The sequence below is a fragment of the Pagrus major genome, chromosome 18, assembly GCF_040436345.1.
Source record: "Pagrus major chromosome 18, Pma_NU_1.0".
NCBI lineage: Eukaryota > Metazoa > Chordata > Actinopteri > Spariformes > Sparidae > Pagrus > Pagrus major.
Genome location: NC_133232.1, coordinates 21,468,059 through 21,488,753, shown reverse-complemented (window position 1 = coordinate 21,488,753; position 20,695 = coordinate 21,468,059). Strand labels below are relative to the sequence as shown.

The 20,695-nt window shown below is 44.0% G+C and overlaps 2 protein-coding genes across 2 annotated transcripts; one reads left to right on the top strand and one right to left on the bottom strand.

Moving 5' to 3' along the window:
• Window positions 1-253: 253 nt before the first annotated feature.
• LOC141012918 (uncharacterized) lies at window positions 254-8,564 on the bottom strand. The gene is made up of 4 exons (XM_073486462.1): window positions 8,057-8,564; window positions 7,347-7,510; window positions 6,807-7,046; window positions 254-6,032 (listed from the first exon to the last, which is right to left on the bottom strand). The coding sequence occupies exons 1-4, from the start codon at window positions 8,562-8,564 to the stop codon at window positions 306-308; spliced, it is 6,639 nt and encodes a 2,212-aa protein (XP_073342563.1). The 3' UTR covers window positions 254-305.
• A 4,916-nt stretch (window positions 8,565-13,480) lies between these two features.
• Window positions 13,481-20,009, top strand: rmnd5b (required for meiotic nuclear division 5 homolog B). The gene is made up of 10 exons (XM_073486968.1): window positions 13,481-13,591; window positions 15,108-15,283; window positions 15,422-15,564; window positions 15,644-15,781; window positions 15,940-16,040; window positions 16,330-16,496; window positions 16,732-16,897; window positions 17,080-17,182; window positions 17,267-17,421; window positions 17,993-20,009. Exons 2-10 carry the CDS (start codon window positions 15,145-15,147, stop codon window positions 18,054-18,056), a joined length of 1,176 nt encoding a protein of 391 aa, XP_073343069.1. The 5' UTR covers window positions 13,481-13,591; window positions 15,108-15,144; the 3' UTR covers window positions 18,057-20,009.
• The last annotated feature ends 686 nt before the right edge of the window (window positions 20,010-20,695 follow it).

The following is a 20,695-nucleotide window of genomic DNA, read 5'->3' as shown; positions in this document are numbered from 1 at the left end:
CAAAAATACAATACAAACATTTTAATAGATTATTTTAGATTTAGGTAATACTCATAAGAATACAAAAACAAAAAAAGGCTCACGCTTTTGTGTTTTCAACTATTAACTCAAGAATCAAATATCTAGTTCTATTAAAGCAGCAGAACAAGCAGCAGCAGCAGCAAATAAACAACAACCAAAGAAATGCTGTCTTCAGTTGCAATGTGAAAACTCAAATAACATTACAGACTAACATTAGACACCCCTTTATACACTGTGTATTTAAAACCCAACAGGCTCCAGAAAGGCGGCCTCTATCCTCTATTTCAGGACCTTTTCCCCCCTGTTGGGGGTAGGTTGGGGGGATGTTTGTGGTAATAGTCTGGTGGGGTGGGATTGGGGCTCGCATTCATCCCTGTAGGGACATAATACATACTCTCCAGGTAGCTCTGGTCCAATGGTGGATGGTTCAGGGGTTCTGGCTTAGATGCCTGACCAGAGGGACTCCTGTAGCTGACACCAGGCCCGCTTGGGTGCATTGTTGGTGCGGCAGAGGCCTCAGGATATCTGGGTGGCTGGGGCTGAGCCTGGGGATGGGCTGGGGGAGGAGGAGGAGCTGCATAGGGCATGTACTGCGCAGCAGGGGCATACATGTTGGGGTTGTGGAGAGATGGGTAGGGGGCTGCTGAAGGAGGATACAGGCCTGAATGTGACATTGCCTGCTGCGGGATGAGCACCTCCACATATTGGCCAGTCTCTGGGTCAAACAACATTTTCCTCAGTGGCTGCACAGGCACTTCAATATAAAAATACTTCCCTGTCTCAGGATCCAAGAGCACTCTGCGAGGTGTCTGTCCATAGCTACTTTCTGAGTACAAACTGGAGCCGTCACCCCCATATTCAGAGCCATAGGAAGGCCCCAGGCTTTGAGGGCCACACAGGTACTGGGGATCCATAGGAGGAAGACCAGGAGAGTGGCTGTGGCCAGAATCGCTGTAAGGAGCCCCAGCCATGCCTGGTGGCTGTTGCTGTGGGGATCTGTGGATGGGGGGTCGTCGGGAGTCAATATGCTGAGGTGGCTGCAGTGGGCGGTCAGCAGGGCAGGCCTGCATGAATGAGGGGTGGGGAGGGCAGGGAGGGGGCTGGTGGGGAGCGCAGGGAGGGGGCTGGTGGAGAGGCTGGTACATGGCTGGTGGCTGACTTGGACCAAGAGGACTTGATTTGGGAGAGCCAGGCTGGTAGCTCATCTGCTGAGGGTCAGGTCTGCACTGGTGGGGACGGAGAGGTGGCTGAGCCACTGGGTAGGGTAGTGCCTGGCCTGGAGAGTGTGAAGGGGCAGGAGGGGTGAGGGTATGGGGGCTGCGGTGATGATGAGGAGGAGTGATACCAGGGTGGGAAGGGCAGCCAGCTGTGCAGGAGCAGGGAGGAGGGCGGGAAGAGGGTTGATAGCGATTTGATCTCCTGGTGGTCAGATCTGGGAGCATGAGGGGACTGAAGCTCTCTCTTTCATCATAGCTTGGGGGGTCATCTGAGGCATAAAAACGCAGATCATCTGTCCTCTGGGAGCGCTCGCTGGAGAATGATCTGCGGTATGGCTGCTGTGTGTATCCTGGCACTTGTGTTGTGGAAACAGCAGTGGGTTGTTTTATATTGTTTGAAGTTACTGGCATAGCTTGTTCATGAGGGTATGCCATCCTGGGATGTTGTGGTTGGCTGTCTGGTTCTGTAACAGCTGGCTGGCTTGGCTGGTTGGGTCCAGCTGAGGGTGGACCATGGACTTGGTTTGCCTTTGGGTCAGAAAATGGATCTGGAACTGAGGTTAAACCTGGGCCAGTGGCTGAAGTTGGTGCTGTAGCTAAGGTTGTGGGCCTCTGCATATGACTAGAGCTCTGAGGTAAGACCTCTGGCTGTGGCTGTTGAGCTCTGTCATGAGATGGCTCTGTCTCTGATGGTGCTGTCGACTGGTTTGACAGATTGGAGATGGTAGTTGCTGTTGTTTTGCAAGGTGGAGGTTTAAGGCTGGATACTGCAGATACAGCTAGTTTTCTTGTATAGTTTGATGTCGATGTTGACTCATTTGAGATCTTTCTATAGATTGTCGGTGAGGACACTACAATTGTTTGAGGCCTCTCCTCACCTTGTTGTTTTACAGTTGATGTCATTGCTGAAGGTCTCTGAGCTTCATTTGGCATTGCTCCTAAATCTGCAGGTTTAAATTTGCAGCTTGGTTTTGGAGGCACAGCTGGCTTTTGAGAATTCTTAGCTATAGATTTAACTTCAATGGTTTGAGGCCTGTTGTTTCCTGTAGAGTTTGTGGGCATATCTTGTTTCTGTATTTCTTTAGACAGCGACTTAACCTCAATCGGCTGTGGTCTGAATCTCCTTATTGCAGGGGACCTTGGGGGGAAAGTTGGATCTAGTCTTTTTACTGCTTCAAAATCTCCTACTTCTTTCTTTTTGGTCGGAGGTGGTGTTTGCTCCAGTGTATTCCTTAGTGGAGAGGCACTTTTTTGCCTTGCTGTGTCTTTTACGGGAGGCTTATTGCTAACCCCTCCTTCTTCTCTGCTGGTCTTTGGAAGGGTGTCTTTGTTGTCAGACACTGCTGAGGGGCTAGATGTGGTGGATGAGGAGGAGAATGTCCGTTCTCTATGAGACTCAATCCGACCTTCATCTGAAGGAGCGGTGGTCTGAAGAGGGATCTCCAGGCAGTTCACATGTTTACGGGGAACTCCTTTACCTCCAGCTGCATTCTGGTTGTCACCCACCACTGCTCCAATGTCAGCCTGATAGCCTTTCTCCTTTAATAACATGGAAACTGAGTGGCCACTGCTCCCTTGGGTACTGCCAGGGGTAGTTGGCCCTGGTGAAGGTGAAGCAGCTGGAACATGAGGTTGAGCGGGAATAACTTCCTGAGTTGCAGATGTCTTGGTATTGCTGGATCCATCCCTTATTAACACTACAGCAGTTGACACCTCTCTTTCCTTACTGGGCAGTTTGGGGAGGCTTCCAAGCATAGGAGGTTTTCTGTCTGTTCTGACCACTACAGGTTTGTCCTCATTGTCTGGCACTTTCTGCATTTCTGTCACCGTCTCTTGTGTTTCTGTTGCTATATTTAGATCTTGTTGACATGATTTGGCAACTGTGTCCCCTGTTGTGTAATTCTGCAAGGACTGTGATTCTCTGCTCAACTCTGTGACATGCTTCAATGAAGCCAGCGGTTTGTCACCAAGGTTCTCTGAGTCTTTTGTGCTGGACAGCATCTTATTTTTGTCTTCTTTCCAGCAAACAGCTTTGTATTCTATTTGCATTGGCTGTGGACGAGATGCAGGATTTCCTTTGCTCTGAAGAGGTGGAGACATAGTTAGCATATTTGAGTCATTTGCCTCCTCTTTTTGTGCCTCTTTCCTCTCCACCCTGGACTCCTCTTCCCTCTCTTCTCTCCTCTCCTCCCTCCTTATCTCTTGCCTAATCTCCCTCTCCTCTTCTGCTATGACCTCTTCCCTCTTCTCCTCTTTTATTTCTTCCCTCCTTTCCTCATTTAAATGTTCCCTCCTTTCCTCATTTAAATTTTCCATCCTTTCCTCATTGACATTTGATGTCATTACAGCACTAGTTGCCTTGAAGGACAGATTATATGTATTTTTTACAAGTCGCCTCACGTCCCTAACTTTGTGAATGGGGACTTTGACTTGATTATTACCATTTCCTTCCTCTTCCTCTGTTTTCTCATCTACACCGGTCTCTTCCCTTTCCCCCTTTTCTCTGTAAGACAAGTCTGGCGAAGTAGCCAAAGGTTTGTTTTCTGCCTCAGGTGTGAGACACACGTTCAGGGAGGCTTTCTTTTTCTCCACAGCTTTGAGTGTAATCTCCTGTGTTTTTGATGTGTAGGCACCCTTGTCACTCTGCTTCAGTTGTTTATGGTCCTCTGTGTTTTCACATTCCTGGTCTCTATTTGTCGCCCTGGCCTGTATGCTGCTGGCTCCGGTGGCAGAAGGAGCGCCTGTGTTCCCAGCAGTGGCATTTGCTGAGTCACCAACCTCCCATGTTTTACTGTCATCTGCTCGTTGTACTCCACTTGACTGTTTACTATCAAATGGCAATTTCAATTCTGATCTCATCTCAGATCTTAATGAAGTTGCATTCCTGCTTTGAGAATCAGCCTCTTCACTCTCAGTCTGTGAAAAATTAACACTTCTACTGCTGCTGGATGAACTTGGCCTGTTACTGGATCTCAGGCCAAAGCTTTTTGTTGGCTTGGCTTCATCCTTTGCACTTGGTTCTCCTCTCATAGAAACACCTTCAGATGAAAGACTATAATCTGACTGAAGACTGGAACTTAGATTATATGCGTCAGGTTTTGGGGACTCTGTAAGTGGTGCTACTGCACTCTCTGTTGGCGGACTGTTTTCCTCAAAAGTGGGGCTCACTTCTTCTGCGGCCTGCTCATCAGGTTGTTTATCAACACTTTGCATTTTCTTGGACAACACACTCTTGATTAGACAAGTGGCCATCTTGGTTTTAGTGCATGTTTCATCCAAAGAAGCAGATTTCTGGAGTTTGGATTTTCTTTCATGTTGCTGATTGGGCTCAGGGCTGCGCTCACATGTGTAGCATTCTTGCATTGCTACTGGTGTACTGTGTTGTCTCACATACGTCTCTCTCGAGTGACCCTCAAGAGAGGGGCTTTCCATCATCACTGGTAACCCGGGACTACTATTTTCGCTGCTCTCATCCTGTTTACCTTCAGCATGATCCTTTCTCTTCAGCTGGATCTGTCTCTTTGGCACTCCTCTTCTCGCCTTCCTGGAGTCCTCTCTTTCCACGGCCACATCTACGCACTCAAAGCTGCCTAACTCATAGCGCCTTGATGGATCTAGGCCATCTGAGTAGTATGCAGATGGTTGCTGGAAGGAGAGTTCATCATTGTCCAGCTTTGGAGCAGAACCCTTGAAGTCAGCGTAGGCTAGCCAGGCGGCGTTGACCCCAGCTGGGCTCTCCTGGGTAGATGGTTGAGAGATGTTGGTAGATGAACGGTGGCTTGAGTTGTACATATCAAGGTAATCTACTTCAGGGCTTGATAGGCTACGGAAAGCCGAGTCTGTGAACCACTTCACCTCATTGTCTGCCTCATCAAGCTCACTTCCCATGCTGGAGCTGGAACTCCGGCAGGACCTGTTTACAGCCACGCGTCCAGGTGAACTGTTCTTGTTGTGGGGTGCAGGAGGTTGAAGCCGTCTGCCAGAACCACCACCCCTGGTGTCTTGTTGGGAAGCAAATCTGAGCAGACTCTGTTGTTGCTGTAGCTGTCTGGTCGCAAGCAAGCTCTCTGAACAGGAATGCACTGTTGGCAGTCCCTGACGGGTCTCTCTGCTTGTGGGAGCTGCTCTGCGACACACAGGCCCTTTTCTATTCCTGGCATTGAATGACAGCTCAACCTGTTCCCCTCTGTAACTGGCGTCCCCCTGCCACCCCTTCCCCTTTTCAGGAAGCTGCTCCTCCCTCTTTCTCTCTCTCTCCATCTCTCTATCCATTTCTCTATTCATTTGCCTCTCCCTACCTACCACCCTTTCCTCCTCCAGCTGCATTTCCCTCTCCATCTCCAATTGCGTTCCTAGCCTGACCCATTGGGCCTGGCTATTATTGTCAACCGGGGCGACATTGGGGCTTTCCCTATTTGTCACTCCTTTCTTTAAATTACCACTCGGTGACGATGCTACAACCCGAGTGGGGCTATGGCTTCTGTTCTGCCAGTGTCTGTATGGCTTCTCAGGGGCTAAGATGTGGACAGGTGTAAACCTGGTGAGAGGCGGAGAGGGAGTCCGCCTTCTGTTTGCATGGTGGGCCATGTCCTCTGTAAACCTCTCTCTGTTTTCACGTCTAAGAGTGTTTGACAGCTGTCTGCTGGTGTGCTCACGTGTACAAGTGGATTTTAATGAGCTGCTGCTTTCAGGAGCCCGGGAGTAGTTAGTGAATTGAGGCTGTGGGTTTTCTGGTCTCTGCACAGGTGATTTAGATGAGGCCCTCTGGACAAGAGAAATGCTTGGACTTGTGTCCTTGGAGACAAGAGGATTAGGTGAAGGAGGTTTTAATTCAATGGCAGAATTATTATTATTATCAGTGTTTTCTTTCTGATAAAAGGTGGGGCTAATGGCTTGTTTTTCTTCAGGGGAAGACACTACGCTTGAGTTATCCTGAAGGTTTACTTCCTTTGGTGGTGTTTCTCTCTCTGTGCTTTGTTGTTTCAATGAACTGTCTACGTTTTCCTCAGCTAAGAAAGGTGAAATAGACAAAGATGAATCAACCACCACCACTGGTGACCTGCTATTGATTTCAGTTACAACTGATTTGTCTCCCCTGTCTAATTCAAATGAGGGTGACACACGCTCTTTTGCCAAATGTGTTTCTGTAATATCACCTGAATCCCCCACAACTTCAGGTGTATTTCGAAGAGGAGGAGTAGGCTGTATATACTGAGGGCTGTACTCTGGGCAGAGGTTTACTGGTGAACACTGAGGAGACCTTAGCTCAGGAGATGGGGCAACAGGTGATGCAAGGTTACTTCTGAACTGAGGTGAGGGACTTCGATATTTGTCGGATAATGGGGATTGATATCTTGGCTCAGGTGATGGAGTGTGATGCTTTGGCTGAGGTGAAGGTGTTTGGTACCTGGGCTGATGTGACACAGTTATTTCAGGCTGCAGGACGGAGGTCGGGAAGACTAATATATGAGGGGAGTCTCGTGGTGTACCAGTGGAGCAGCTCCGTAAACTGTCCTTGCTTGGGGTAGCGCTTCTTGCATCAGGGGACACAAGTGGCCTATCAGGCACCGGGGAGGAGAGACGAGAGAGCTCAGGAAATGGTGGACTGTCCCTGTCCTCCGGCTGAACAACAGAGTAAGAAATCCCTGTGATATGAGGGGATGAAGTGAGGCTTCTTGATATGGCAGAGTCAAAGCGAGGCTCTAAGAGAGGAGAGGCTGACTCCGCTTCAGAAGGCCGCTCCCTCCTACTGACCTCAGGTGAGGATGCTGTAATCCTGATTTCAGGCGAGGGAGCAGTATATCTGTGCTGAATGGGAGAGCAGTCGCTTGTAACTTCAGGTGATGGAGATAAACTATAACTTGCCACAGGTGAAGACACTTTGGTCTCGACTTCAGGTGAAATAGGTCTTATTTTATGTGAGGGGCCAGGAGAGGGAGTTCTTGTCCCAGCTGTAACTGGAGAAGCAGCACTGAGTAGGCTCGGTGAGGGAGCTGTGCGACTTAATTCAGATAACACACTGCTACTGTCCAGCTCAGGAGATGTTGCTATTGAAACGACAGGTGATGGAGGTGTGTATCGTGGGGCCGGTGTAGACCCAGCACTGACAGGTTCAACTGATAACCTTGCACCCTGGCTCTCTGGAGTAGTTGTCGTGTCTCTTTCTGCAGTGGACAGATCTGAAATCAGCTCAGGGGTGCGGGTAGAGTCTTGTATATCAGGTGTGGAGCCTCTGCTAAAGAGATCAGGAAGGGAGACCCTCCCTCTGAGCTCTGGAAAAGGAGATGATGCTTGAGTATCAGGGGAGTAGGGCCTATTCTTCAGCTCAGGGGTAACCAGTGTTTCTCTTGACTGGGATGATAACTCTGCACTACTGGATGAAGGTAAGGGAGATGAAAGGATGGCTCTAGATTCTGTAAAATCTGAAGAAATATCCTTTGATGTTGGCTGAGGTGAAGGACTGTTCCTTGGCTCAGGTGAGACTTGTGCAACCCTGGACTCAGGTAAAGATTGAGTGTTCACTGATTCAGAAGAGGACGAGCTCACACAGTTCCTCGGCTCAGGGGAGGGACTTGGAGTTAAAGACTGGTGTGAGGGGCTGTTGTGTCTATTTATGAAAGTAGGAGTGATTCTCCTTTGATCAGCTTCTGAATGTTCCAGTTTAGTGTTAGGTGGTGATGGGGAATATCTTTTTTCAACTGAGGAAGAAGATAAGGATGACACTGTTCTCTCTGGAGTCAGGGTAAAGGGGCTTTTATGTCCAGGAGACGGGGTCCTTTGACAAGTTTTAAAGACTTCAGATGACGGGCTAGCTGTACTAAGCTGAGGTACAGGTGATCTGCTTTTTGGTTCTAAATTTGGGCGGCTGTCCCCAGAAACATCTGGCTGCCCTGAGCTCAGTCCCTCGCCCTCTGGCTGCCTCCTCTCTGAAGACCTGCTCTGCAACGGGGGGCTGTAAAGCCTTTCTCTTGAATCTTCAAATCCCTCCTCTCCTTCACTGGAGCCCGGTGCAGTATGGTAAGAGCCTGAGGAGTCGTTCGGGTCATCCACAAGGGGTGATGCAGCAGCTGTCCCGTCCACCTCCCTCTGGGAACGGACAAAAGCCCCTACAGCAGGGCTGCTTGAGAGCGCAGATGATTCACAGTCGTCTCCAAAAATATCACACAGGCAGGTAGTCTCAGAAATTGCACTGCGCTGACTAGGGACGTTGATGATGTCAAAGATTTCAACGTGGTTGGGGGTGCCGTCACGATGGCACAGGGAAAAGGTGCGGGGCGCACTGCGCAGAAAGGAGTAGCTATCCCCCTGGAGAGTCCAGCTGTCCATCGCTCGTCCACAAGCTCCAAATTCTCACTGCGGCCACTCCAGTCTGCTCCTCTAGTCTGCTCTGGGCTCTGTTCCTGGACTGGAAATGAGATATGGTCACCTGGAGGGTGTGCAGCTCATTCATTTATATCACCAGTAACACTGATGAATATCACTCTGCAAAGCTTATTAATAGCAAACATAGAGGCTAGAGCATTGTGCATTCTTCCTGTTTTGTTAGCTTGCCAACAGCAAATGTTTCTTTTAACCCTTAAATGTTCTGAGAATACTATACACAGATAAATCTCCAAAAGGGGTTCGGATCATAAATATACCTCTGTCACTGTGCCTTAAAAAGCAGTAGCAAGCAAATCCACTCAATACAATATACAAATATTCACTTTAAGCTGACAAAAAATATTCAGTGGACACAAGGAATTTAGTATATCTCTACATGTGCATAAAAAATGAAAAATGAAATTTCAGTTTGTATGGAAAGTGACAATATTTACATTATCTTTGCCATATACATGCCCTTTATCTAAACTTTCTATATTGCCTTGATGTAGGACTGACTACAGAAAGAGAGCTTGCTCCACGTGCAAAGACAGAGAGAGAATGAATTGATACTGTACCTTTGGCCAATGATGAGGCTTTCCCAAGGGCACTGAGTTCCTGAGTTCCTGTGTTGCAATATCTGCCCCCCACCCAGCGAACTGTCGCTCAAAACCAAACCGAATCCAGGACTGAGCCGCTCCGCACAGCTCAGTCTGGCAGTGCCACACTGGCTAGACAACTTCAGAATGCAAAAGACATTGCCATGCCTCAGACTTGAACAAAAAAAGCAAAGAGGGGCATCTTGCTCAGACCCGTTACATCCTCTAATGCGCCCATCTCTATTACTGCCCCTCCCTTCTGAGCTGGCTTCTGGGAAACTGCTTACTGAGTCCAACCTGAATCTTTTTTCTTCTCCAGGCTGGGGTTTGGTTGGACATTGGCTTTCCTGTGTGAGCTGGGCTAGGGTGTAGCGCAGGGGGCGGGTGGGTTTATAGTTAGCAGCAGGTGCTGATCCAGCCAGGATGGATGAGTGCGCCTGGAATCTGACACTTACAGCCAGCTCAGTCACAGGGCTCCTCTATATATAGACCCATACTATCAGGGCCAGATAGCCTTAGCTTTAGCTGTTTGCCTGGGTGGGAAAGAAAGGAATAATAGAGAGCTTGAAGTAAGCCAAAGCATTGTCCCCCTTACTGCTTGATGGGTAAGATGGGAGGTAGTTACACTCACCATTAAGGGTGAGTAAATGTATGCTTGCGTGCGTGTATGTGTTTGTGTATGTCAGAATGCTAAGGTGTAGCTGGGGTACAACAGGTCAAAGGTGGACACAGACCACCCAACTCTGACAGGTCACATGCAAAACTCCTGTGCACTGCGTCCTAGTTAGCATCACTTGCATAACATCTGTGAGGTGCTATCACATGTTCTAAGTCACGTTTTTTCTCTTAATGTCAAGATATTTCATTTTCCAGGACCAGCACAGCCAATGGAAGATGATCAGTTTCAAATTCATGTTTAAGCTTGGCTGTCATACGGCGACACATGACAAACCTTTGATCGAAACTGTAAAAAAACCAAAGGGATCATGTCATTAAACTGTACTATCACTTCTACAATCTCAGCACCCTCTAAATCAAATTAAGGCTGTCTGGGCATGTTTGATGGCAGTGAGTTCGATAAGCCCTCTGTCCCTAACCTAATACCTCATGAGATTACCATTCATTCTCAGCTATTAAGTCATTCAGGGCAAGCTAATGGAAAATCTGTGATTGCAGCCCTGACAGAGCGTTGCATAATGCAGGGAGGGTATATTATATTTGTCGTATCAAAGTGTTGAGAGATGGCTTTCAACACTGAAAAGTCAACAATCTGTTATATGTATGGCATCATACATATGTAATTTGGCCCCTTTTTCTGACTGAAGTGTCATACATTTGTAGTGTGGCAAGCCAAAATGGGAACCGTGTCCTTGACCTTGTGCAATATGACTATACACAGAGCTATAAGCAGACAGGTATCTTTTATTACACCATTAATTCTGCATAAACTAATTATTGTTTATAGAGTAGTGATTATAGACTCCAGATCCCCTTTCAAAGCTATCCTGTAAATGATTTCATATTTCACTGGAGGCTCTAATGGCATGACAAACATGAAGCATCATCCCTCTAAATTTTAAGCAGGCTGTAAGGAGAGGATGTATGATACGATTGTAACTCATACAGTATACTGGCATACATGTGAAATATGGTAAGTTTTAGTTTTATTTATAAGTTTTAAAGGTTGTAAAGGACAACATGCATGCATGTGTAAATGCCTGTGTGTGTGCTGGGTGTGAGATAGGGTTCAGTTAGTGTATAGAAGTGCTGATAAATTTGAACCTCTGTGGTTATGGCAGCACAGTAGTCTGGAGGAGGACTCAGGGGGAAAGAATGCTGAGCACCTCAGCAATGGGGAGCTTTAGCCTACATCACTGATAGATTAGTCACACGAGCCTGCTTAAGTCTACAGACCTCACCCACCCTCACTCTCAGCAATGCAACACACCGATAGGCCACACATAAACAATATGCTGCGTGGGTATCTATATGTGGACAAACATATGATAAACTTCCAAAACAGGGGGGCGCGGCAGAGAGGCTGATGTTCAGTGTCCACTTGTTGAGCAAATGTCAAACGCTGTCAGCCACAGCACTTTCTTATGTGTGACGATAAATAAACATGACTTACTTTTTAAAGTTAATTATGGCTACTTTTTCTGCCTGCGCTCTATCTGTGGGATATGATGATAAACGGGGGTCAAGTCTCATGATCAGTTATTCAAGTGAGAGTAAACAGTCAGAATATAAACATAGGATCACATTTCAAATCCGTCTCTTTTGAACTGACCTAGTTGCTCTTTAAGAATGTGATTACTGTGCATGGCCGAGCTCTATACAGGCCACATTTCTAATTAGTTTAGTTTATTATATTAGTTTACTTTTTTGGTAATCAGTGATGGACAATTTTGAAGCACTCGTCCTCTACATGAATATTGCTACTCTATACTTTCAGAGGGAAATGTACTTTTTACTCCAGTACATAGATTTAGTAGCTGCACTTACTGGTTACCTTGTGTTTAAAAAAAATATGATGCATTGCCACAGATGTACTGTATCTCAGTAAAGTCAGAGGCGGTGGTACTCAGGCTTTCTGAGTGGCAGGGGTGAAATATAAGTGCCACCAGCACACAGAAACAAAACATTTACAAACCTTGGTTAAAATATAACTCCACCAAATTTTACACTGCGTTCACGGGTATTGGGGTGTACTACTGCATATGTGGGAAAAAAGCAGCATAAAGCCTATTGTGGCTCCAGAGGAAGCTGCATATAATCTGATAAAATAATAATAATAATAATAATAATAATAATAATAATGAGCTGTTTCAGGAACTCAATCACGACAAGGCTCATGCTTTTACACAGGGCTTTTTTTTTCACTTTTCTTGGGACGAAAATGCAATAACAGAAAATTTGGACAACAGGGGAAATGAGAAAAAGAAGATGGAACTAGGTAAACAAACAAAACTCCTAATAATTTGCAAATAGCTTAAAATGCAATGCACTGCATGCGTTGTTGCACACAGTGAACCAAGGATACAATGGAACAAACAAGGCTTTCCCAAAATAATCACACTAACCTCTGTGCAGACCAAACCCGTCATTCTCACAGTTCATGAGTAGCATCGCAGGGCGTGTAGGAGATGGCGGCACCCTGGACATGCAGTCCCATAGGCTACAGCCACATGACAAATAGCTCTGTTCTCCCTCGACACCATTCAAACAAGCAAAGAGCATGATATTTTGACAATATTAACAACATTGACCTGTTGGTGTATTTGGTGGAATATATATATATATATATATATATATATATATATATATATATATATATATATATATATATATATATATATATATAAAAGACATTTGGCCCTTTCCTCTCACGGAAAACCGTCGAGTATGTTTTCAGCAAATCTGTGCTTTTCCAAAGGTTTTATATATTTCTGAACTGATAAAGTTTTTCAGGGTTTTAAGGTGATGACTCAATGAATTGGTCATCAGTAAAATGATCAAATAAATGCATTTGTCTTACCTGCAAGATTATTACCCAATCATACAACTCCCAACTCCTTTCCAGTAGATTCCTCCAGTTCTCCGAGAGCTAGCTCCCCACAGTTTGGGTTTGCAACAGGTCAACTCGTCCAAGTGCAGAGTGAGAAATGAATCAGATGCATTATACTTACAAATTTCTCATATTTGTTGAATATATTTCCTTTGTATGTTTTATTTTTGTTTGTGAGATGTCAGATTAAATAACTTGTTATCATGCCATGTTCTCCCCTGCAGTGCATCACACAGCTTTTGTTTTGGTGTGGTTTATGTTGGTGCACAGCTACTCCTTGTGTTTTTAGTTGTGCAAGCCTGAGCCATCATCTCCAGCGACTGGATGTGTCGATTAACTCAGTGGATCCTTGACTCCAAAGCCACATGATGACAGACAATGTTGATTTGTGTTGTTTTCCCCAAAACACAAAATGTTGTGTAGTGTTATGAAGTCCTATTTTTGGGGGTCTATTTTACCGATGGTTGATCTTCTTTTAGCTTAGAGTATATAAAATAGTTAAACATAGCTATACCTTGATTAACTTTAACAATAAAATGTTGTTTATATGCATCATATGCACCATGACAATGATCGGTATCCTTACTGTGCCACCACTTACAGGATGAATTGCGACAGAAACGCCCTTTTGCAAGAGGGAAATCTGACTCGAGTGAAATTCCTCAGGCTGTTCTTCAATGTCGCAGAGAAACCGACTTTTATTGTGAAATGTCCAGTTAACGCAGAATGCGACACAGGAAGATCCGCATTACGACTGCTGGTGAAGTGTTGCCATAACAGGCAAGTGGCTAACGCTAATGTCGGCTAACTAATTAGCAGGAGAGGTGAGTAGCGTTTATTTAAACATATCTTATAATTCAGTCAGACGGCGGTAGATGTTTTAAATGTTGGAGTAAAACAAAGTGGTAAAGACAGGCAGGTTGTCAGTCTCCTCTGAAATTATTTGGGCCTTGTCAGTCAGCAGCTGGCTAACGTCAGCTAGCTAAGTAGCTGCTAGCAATGGCGAGCTTTTGTAGCTAGCCAGCCTCTGTGATACCGTTTGTTTATGTTAGCTGTGAGACAGCTTAATTTTCTAAATGACTGCATCCAGTCAAAATAAATGGTTATTACTTTGAGACACGTGACTTGTATCATTATTAGTGTGTAAAAATGAATACGAAACGTGGTATTTCAATATTAAGAGAGAAGTGGAGCTTGCGTTAATGTTGGTTAGCTCTGTGACGGTAGCTGCTAGCTGTTAGGTGGACATTTTCTGTATTCGTTAGAGCAAAGCTGTAATCATCAGTGATTTGATGTTTTTCCTACACGAAATTATAGAATCTGAATGCAAACTAGCTGCTAAAACAAAACCAATAATTAAAATGTCCTTTCGTCACCTGCTGATGAAATTATACTTTAGTCTGGTTGAGACTTTAGGGTCATTTAACGTTAGTAAACACCAGGCCGCAGAGTACACTGTGCGCCTGCGTTTAATATAGTTAAGGCCTGGCTAGTTAGCAGTGCTACACCAGGCCAAACTTTTAACAAACAGGGCAGCACTAGGTGGGTTCGTCTTTCTTCTCTCGATTAAAAATGAGGCCTGCCAGCTGTCAAAGGTCTTTGAAACCATTGTACCTCAACGATTGGCCTGTCATGTTCAAGAGGCAGCTGTGTGGCAATCAGGGGGCCATTGTTTTTGTGACATGTAAACAATGGTGATCTATCAAACACATCCACAGTGTTCATTTGTAGGATTTTGTTGAATCCACTGCAACAAACAACAAAGAGCTGCAAATGAAAAAGTAACAAAAACTTGTATTTTTCAAGAGTCATTCTTTGCACATAATTCAACTTAAAAATGTTTTGGTTTTTTTTATATAGAAAAAAGGTTTGTTTTACTTTGTATTTAAGTGAAGAAAAAACAGTTTAAATGATCAGTTGATCAACTGTAAATTGATCTCCAACTATTTAAAAATTGTTTGTTTATTTAATTTTAAAGTAGTGTAACTCTCATTACCCCGTCCCAGTTCCTCAAATGTACAGACTTGCTGCTTTTCTTTGTCTTATGTCATTTTATGGGTCAAAGAAATGTACCCATTGCGCCTTCGGCTTTAGGAAAATATATTTTCCACCCCTACCTAACATTTAAAATGAAATGATTCAGTGAGAAAATAAGATTCTGCAATGAAAATAACTGTTGGTTGCTGATCTAAAAAATAAAAACAAAGTCAACCATTATATTGCTATCAAACACTTCTAAAATCTAATTTTGTTTGAGCTGTATTAATAGCTCACTTGCTTTGACCCGTGTTTTTTGTATTCTTCTGTTTTTTATTTATTTATTTTTCACTTACACTCTAGGTGTTTTGTTGTGTGTGTGAGTGTTCCAGTCTGAACCATGGAACAGTGTGCATGTGTTGAGCGGGAGCTGGAGAAAGTGCTCCATCGCTTCGTAATGTACGGCCACCAGTCTGAGGAGAGGCTAGATGAGCTCCTGCGCAGTGTCTGTGAGATACGAGGACAGCTAGTTGCCTTTGGTAAGAAAACACCATGGAGATGTAATATTTAACTTCTTTTTCCCTTCTAAACTTCTTGTTATGTTTCATACACGCTATATCATAATTCTATTTTTGTAGACATGCACTGTGAAGACTTTTCCTTTTTCTCTCTTGCAGGAGTACAAGATGCAGACTTATCAGTCCTATCTCAGACCATGGCACAGTGTTGTAAGAATATCAAAGAAACAGTGCAGATGCTAGCCTCCCGACATAAGGACATCCATGGCAGTGTGTCAAAAGTGGGCAAAGCCATTGACAGGGTAAGGACAGGAAGCAAATTTGGTTAACTTTTTAACACGTGGCATCATATACTTCACCTTTTGATTTGTTTCTCTGCAGAATTTTGATGCAGAGATCAGTGCTGTGGTGGCAGAGACAGTGTGGGACACCCCAGAAAGACAGAAATACTTGAGTGAGACGATTGTGGAGCACCTGTACAGACAAGGGATGCTCAGTGTAGCAGAGGATCTGTGCCAGGTGAGTAACTCTGATAGTTAAAATAATGTTTTTGGTGTAAACCTGGCTTGAATGGCTTTAAGTTGATTCCTTTCTGAAATGTATCATAGCATCATTATGGGGCTTTATTGTGAAAATTCATTGAAGAAATTCTAATAATTCAAAAATGCCTTTTTTAGGAGTCTGGTGTAGTTATAGATATGAGTATGAAGCAGCCTTTCCTGGAGCTGAACAGAATCCTTGAAGCTTTGAGGATGCAGGACCTCCGGCCAGCACTAGAGTATGTGTTGTTTTTCTTTTTTGCCATCATCTGTGTCCAGACACTCATCATCTTTGTAAAGAGAATACAATAACTTGATTATTTTTACCCATTGGAAGAGATGGAGATGTACATTTTACATCGTATTGTATAAGCTACTCTTTCCATCTGGCTCAGACTCCTCAAACTTTTGCGAACTCTCTGGCCACTTCTATAGAGCCCAAATATGCGTGAAAACTCCCTCTAGGGTGTTGATTGCTATATTGAAAATGTCGACCGAGCTGACTTATTTATGTCTGTTCCCTCTTAGGTGGGCTGTAACGAATCGGCAGCGCCTTTTGGACCTGAACAGCAGTCTAGAATTCAAGTTGCACCGCTTGTACTTCATCAGCCTGCTCAGTGGGGGAATCGGCAACCAAATGGAGGCCCTGCAGTATGCCAGGCACTTCCAGCCCTTCGCCTCTCAGCACCAGAGAGGTACAATGTAGATAGCGTCATTCTGACATTCTTGAGGCTTAACTTGAGTTGTGATTCCCTTTTTTTTTCTTAAACTTGATAGAATTTGTGGCTCTGACTCTTGGGAAAAGGCCCTACAACATTTCAGAACTTGTATAAAAGAAGCCAAGAAGGAGTAGTGTTCATAATTATTTGAGACCTACCTCAAAATACTCATGCAGTGTTATTTCACACATGTCATTTTTTGTCCCTGCAGATATTCAGATCCTGATGGGCAGTCTCGTGTACCTGCGTCACGGCATTGAGAACTCTCCATACCGCAGTCTGCTGGAGACAAATCAGTGGGCCGAGATCTGTAACATCTTCACCAGGGATGCCTGTGCTTTACTGGGCCTCTCTGTAGAGTCTCCGCTCAGTGTTAGGTTGGTAAACCTTGAACAACAAGCTACACCTCGTATCTGTTTTCCTAAAAAATCTATGCATTTGTACCAAAATTGAGACTTAAGTTAAAAAAAAATTAATTGGTACTAGACTAGACTAATTGGTACTGCCATTTTATTATCATCACTGTGTTGTCTTATATCAACCTTTGGGCTCTGTGCAGTTTTGCTTCAGGCTGTATGGCCCTGCCAGTGTTGATGAACATCAAGCAGGTGATAGAGCAGAGACAATGCAGCGGAGTCTGGACGCACAAGGATGAGCTGCCTGTAAGTCCCTTTGCGTTGGCACCTAATCCTCCTTTTCACTCTTTTCCACCATTTGGTTGATTCACGACATGTCTGTCCTTGCAGATTGAAATCGACCTTGGGAAGAAGTGCTGGTACCACTCTGTGTTCGCCTGCCCGATCCTCAGGCAGCAGACCTCAGAGAGCAATCCACCCATGAAGCTCATCTGTGGCCACGTCATCTCTAGAGATGCCCTCAACAAACTGACTAATGCTGGGAAGTAAGTCATCAATACAGCCTATTTTGTTGATGTGTGCATGGTAGGATAAGTATGTGTGAGTAGAAATGTTTAAAAATGTTTATATATTGTTATCTTTAATCACAACATTCAATTCTTACATTCTCATTTGTGGTGAATTATTATCACCTTTTCATATTAATTCTTATATTTTCATTATTTCAACTGGATGTAAATTTAACAAGCAAGGCTGCTGCCAAAGACAAGAGCTACAGTATATTTTAAAATCACACCTAGAGGACGGATAGCAAACATGGACGTTTTTCTTGCATTGAATACATGTTCAGCCAGATGACTTGTCAAAACATGTATTTCACAGTTTCCAGGAAGGAACACTTTTCAAAATAGTTCCTGCTGCCAGCTGAATCATCACACAGTGATAACACAGCTTTTGCAAAAAAATAAATAAAATGCTAGCTTGTTTTTAGTCTGCAGTACTGTGGCGAAATAAATGGAAGTTAGTGAGATCAGAGCTGGGAAGTCTCTAATGAGACCCCAGTGAAAACAAGTGATGTATTTGCACACTAACATCCTGTTTCTGTCTCATCCTCAGGTTGAAATGTCCGTACTGCCCCATGGAGCAGAATCCGTCACATGCCAAGCAGATCTACTTTTGATACCGCACGCTCTCCTCATGAGTATGGATGAAGTTCCCTGGAGCTGTTTGCGTTTCCAGGACCATTTTGTTCTGGCCCTTTTTCCTCTGTCCCTGGCCTCTTGGCCTGTTATTGTAAGCATTAAGGTTTTATCCCAGTGCTCCTCTGGACAGCCTCGGCCATCCTGCAACCCACCTCGGACCCTCCAACTTTTGCCTAGTATACAGAGTCCAGCAGGGATGGTCCTACTACAACCTGCGGTAGATTGAGGAGTCTGTCAGTAATGAGAACATCCTCGCGAAGAAGCACCTCTGAAAAAGGATCATTCATTGAAACTCATTTGCAAATGCCTGCAGAGTTATAGGCTTATCTTTTTAAAGTATGTAATACTTTATAGTGTTTGTTTTCTCGGCTTTATCGACTGTTTGAGTTGGATGACTGCTTCTTTTTTTCTTTTTTCCTTTTTTGTGACAGAAGCAGCTGAATGATTACGAATGTGTGAGTGTGGGTAAATGGTATATAGATAGACAGTTTCTGATTTCAGGATTGGTAATAAACTTCTATTATACATGAGAAAAACCACAGAGTAACAAACTGTGTTTAAGGTTTATTATTCGCTGGTGAAGGGAACTGTGGAGGTCTATCTTACATTGAACTCTAGATTGGGACCCCATCACTCCTCCATAATGTAATTAAGGCCTCACGTAGCTTGAAAGTCACTGTCGGCTGATGTGTGCGTTTGATCAGTAGAACAATTAACTCATCAACTGGTGGGTGGAACAGCTTTTTTTTCCCCTTTTTTGTGACTTACTGCACCAGCAAGATTTTCCTCATTGTAGAAGCCATTTGTCTTGTTCTATGTATGTATTTAACAAACAATGACAAAAAGGAAACAAAAAATATATACTACTGTGAAATGTGCTTTGTTTCTATTTTTCATTGCAACCGCCACAACGGCTCATGTAAGATAGTAAATTAAACTGAACAGCAAAATGCATAATCGACACTACTGCTGCGTAACTTTCCGAACTAACGACTAGACAGTACAGTTGTGCCGTCGCCTCACTCTTGCCCCCGCATTGTGTATCCAAACGCTTGCACGCCATTTGATTTGGAGATGTAAAAGTGGTGTGTGATGGTAGCTGTATGGTCTGACTTGCAGTGGCTGTAGGCTTGTGATTCAGCTTTACTCGTCGTGGGGGTGGGGCAGTTCTCTGATCATTGTGGCTGTTGTTTAATATATACTTAGAAAAATGCCTCTGCTGCATAGGGTTCTATTATCTTTTATTTGAGATAGAGTCAGAATAGAAACATTTAAAACCCATACATTTCCTCAGGGCTCATTGTAATGGTTCATACCACACTTTACAGTTATAAAGGAGAACATTTATTTAAGGAGTCTTGAACAAAGATTACACATATTTCACTATTGAGGCTGATAGTTTGGGTGTCGTTGGAGTCTGTATATATTATTCAGCAGGTGATGTGTAAGCATACACTTGGAGAAAGGCTGTTATTTGGACAATACAACATGTTTAAATGAACAATAATAATAGTGCAAGTTCCTGTTGTCCCCTTGTCTACGGTGATGTCACCTCACACTCTGGTGAGGCTAATTCGTTCAGCGAGCACCGCACCAGCATAGCTCACACTGACAATGCAACATTACACTCAGTTTTAAGTCAAACATTTTCTCTTGGTTTCACTTGGAATGGGTTAAAGCACATGTTTCGTGTGGACTTTCACTGAATTTCCTCTGTTTTTGCTTTCTTTGGTTGACAATCATTCATCGCTTCTTCGAATGTTCCCTTCAGATAGACCGCTAGCGCTCCGTACCCTCTGTCATGTTAATTTTGTTGAATGTTTTGCATTTCCTGCTTTTGTGTGTGCAAGTTTTATTGTAAATATTTATCCTCTAACATGTTTCATATACTTGCATCTGAAAATTAAAATAAAAATTTATACTCCAAGTCAGCTTTGGAGGCGTGGACTGGCATTTGGTGGTGGTGGACTGCTCCTGTCATAACTCACTGACCATTTTCCATCATGGTGTTGGAGCTGCTCGGGCCTCCTTTCATCACCACTTGGTGGCGCTATTGCTGTATTATCCACTCCGACAAAATATCCTTCAAGTCTATTAGATCTCAAGCTAGAGGTTTTCATTTGATTTCACCATTTTTCCTACATAAACTCTACACTAATGTTAAATAATCGTGTCAGGTCATCAGATAAACAGCACTGACGGCATTCAGTTCTGCATCCTCCTACAACACGTGTGAGGTAAGAATTTTTTCTCATCCCACTTCAGTACCACTCCGGAGCTGTGCAGTTATATTAAGCCCCAGTTTATATAATGTTTTAAATGCCAAAGTAAGGGCTTTATGAGTCAGCCACTGCTCATAACTATTTAGATTACACATAAAACAAATAAAAAGTAAACCGACTGTATGGACTTCCATGTGCTGTCTTTTTTTTCACACCATTTTATATACTATATATTCTCTCCTATAAACATAAACAAGGCTTAAAAAAAGTCTTCTCTGCCAAGATATTTTTGGCACTTCATCCTAGTATTTGCATTTGAGGGTTTCCATAGAGGTGCTTGTTTTCCAGTGCAAACAGGGATCCTCCTATGTTTCCGTCTCAGCTGACCTCCCACC

Excerpts from the sequence above, each read along its gene's own strand:
- LOC141012918 (XM_073486462.1), bottom strand. The coding sequence starts at position 8,564 with ATGGACAGCTGGACTCTCCAGGGGGATAGCTACTCCTTTCTGCGCAGT. Across the intron at positions 7,511-8,056 it reads ATCACCTGTACCTCAGCTTA|AGCTCAGAGGGAGGGTCTCC; the intron begins GTACAGCTAGCC and ends CTCCTTTTCCAG. Across the intron at positions 7,047-7,346 it reads CAAGGTTATCAGTTGAACCT|CACAGATATACTGCTCCCTC; the intron begins GTCAGTGCTGGG and ends TCTCCCATTCAG.
- rmnd5b (XM_073486968.1), top strand. The coding sequence starts at position 15,145 with ATGGAACAGTGTGCATGTGTTGAGCGGGAGCTGGAGAAAGTGCTCCAT. Across the intron at positions 15,284-15,421 it reads AGGACAGCTAGTTGCCTTTG|GAGTACAAGATGCAGACTTA; the intron begins GTAAGAAAACAC and ends TCTCTCTTGCAG. Across the intron at positions 15,565-15,643 it reads TGGGCAAAGCCATTGACAGG|AATTTTGATGCAGAGATCAG; the intron begins GTAAGGACAGGA and ends GTTTCTCTGCAG.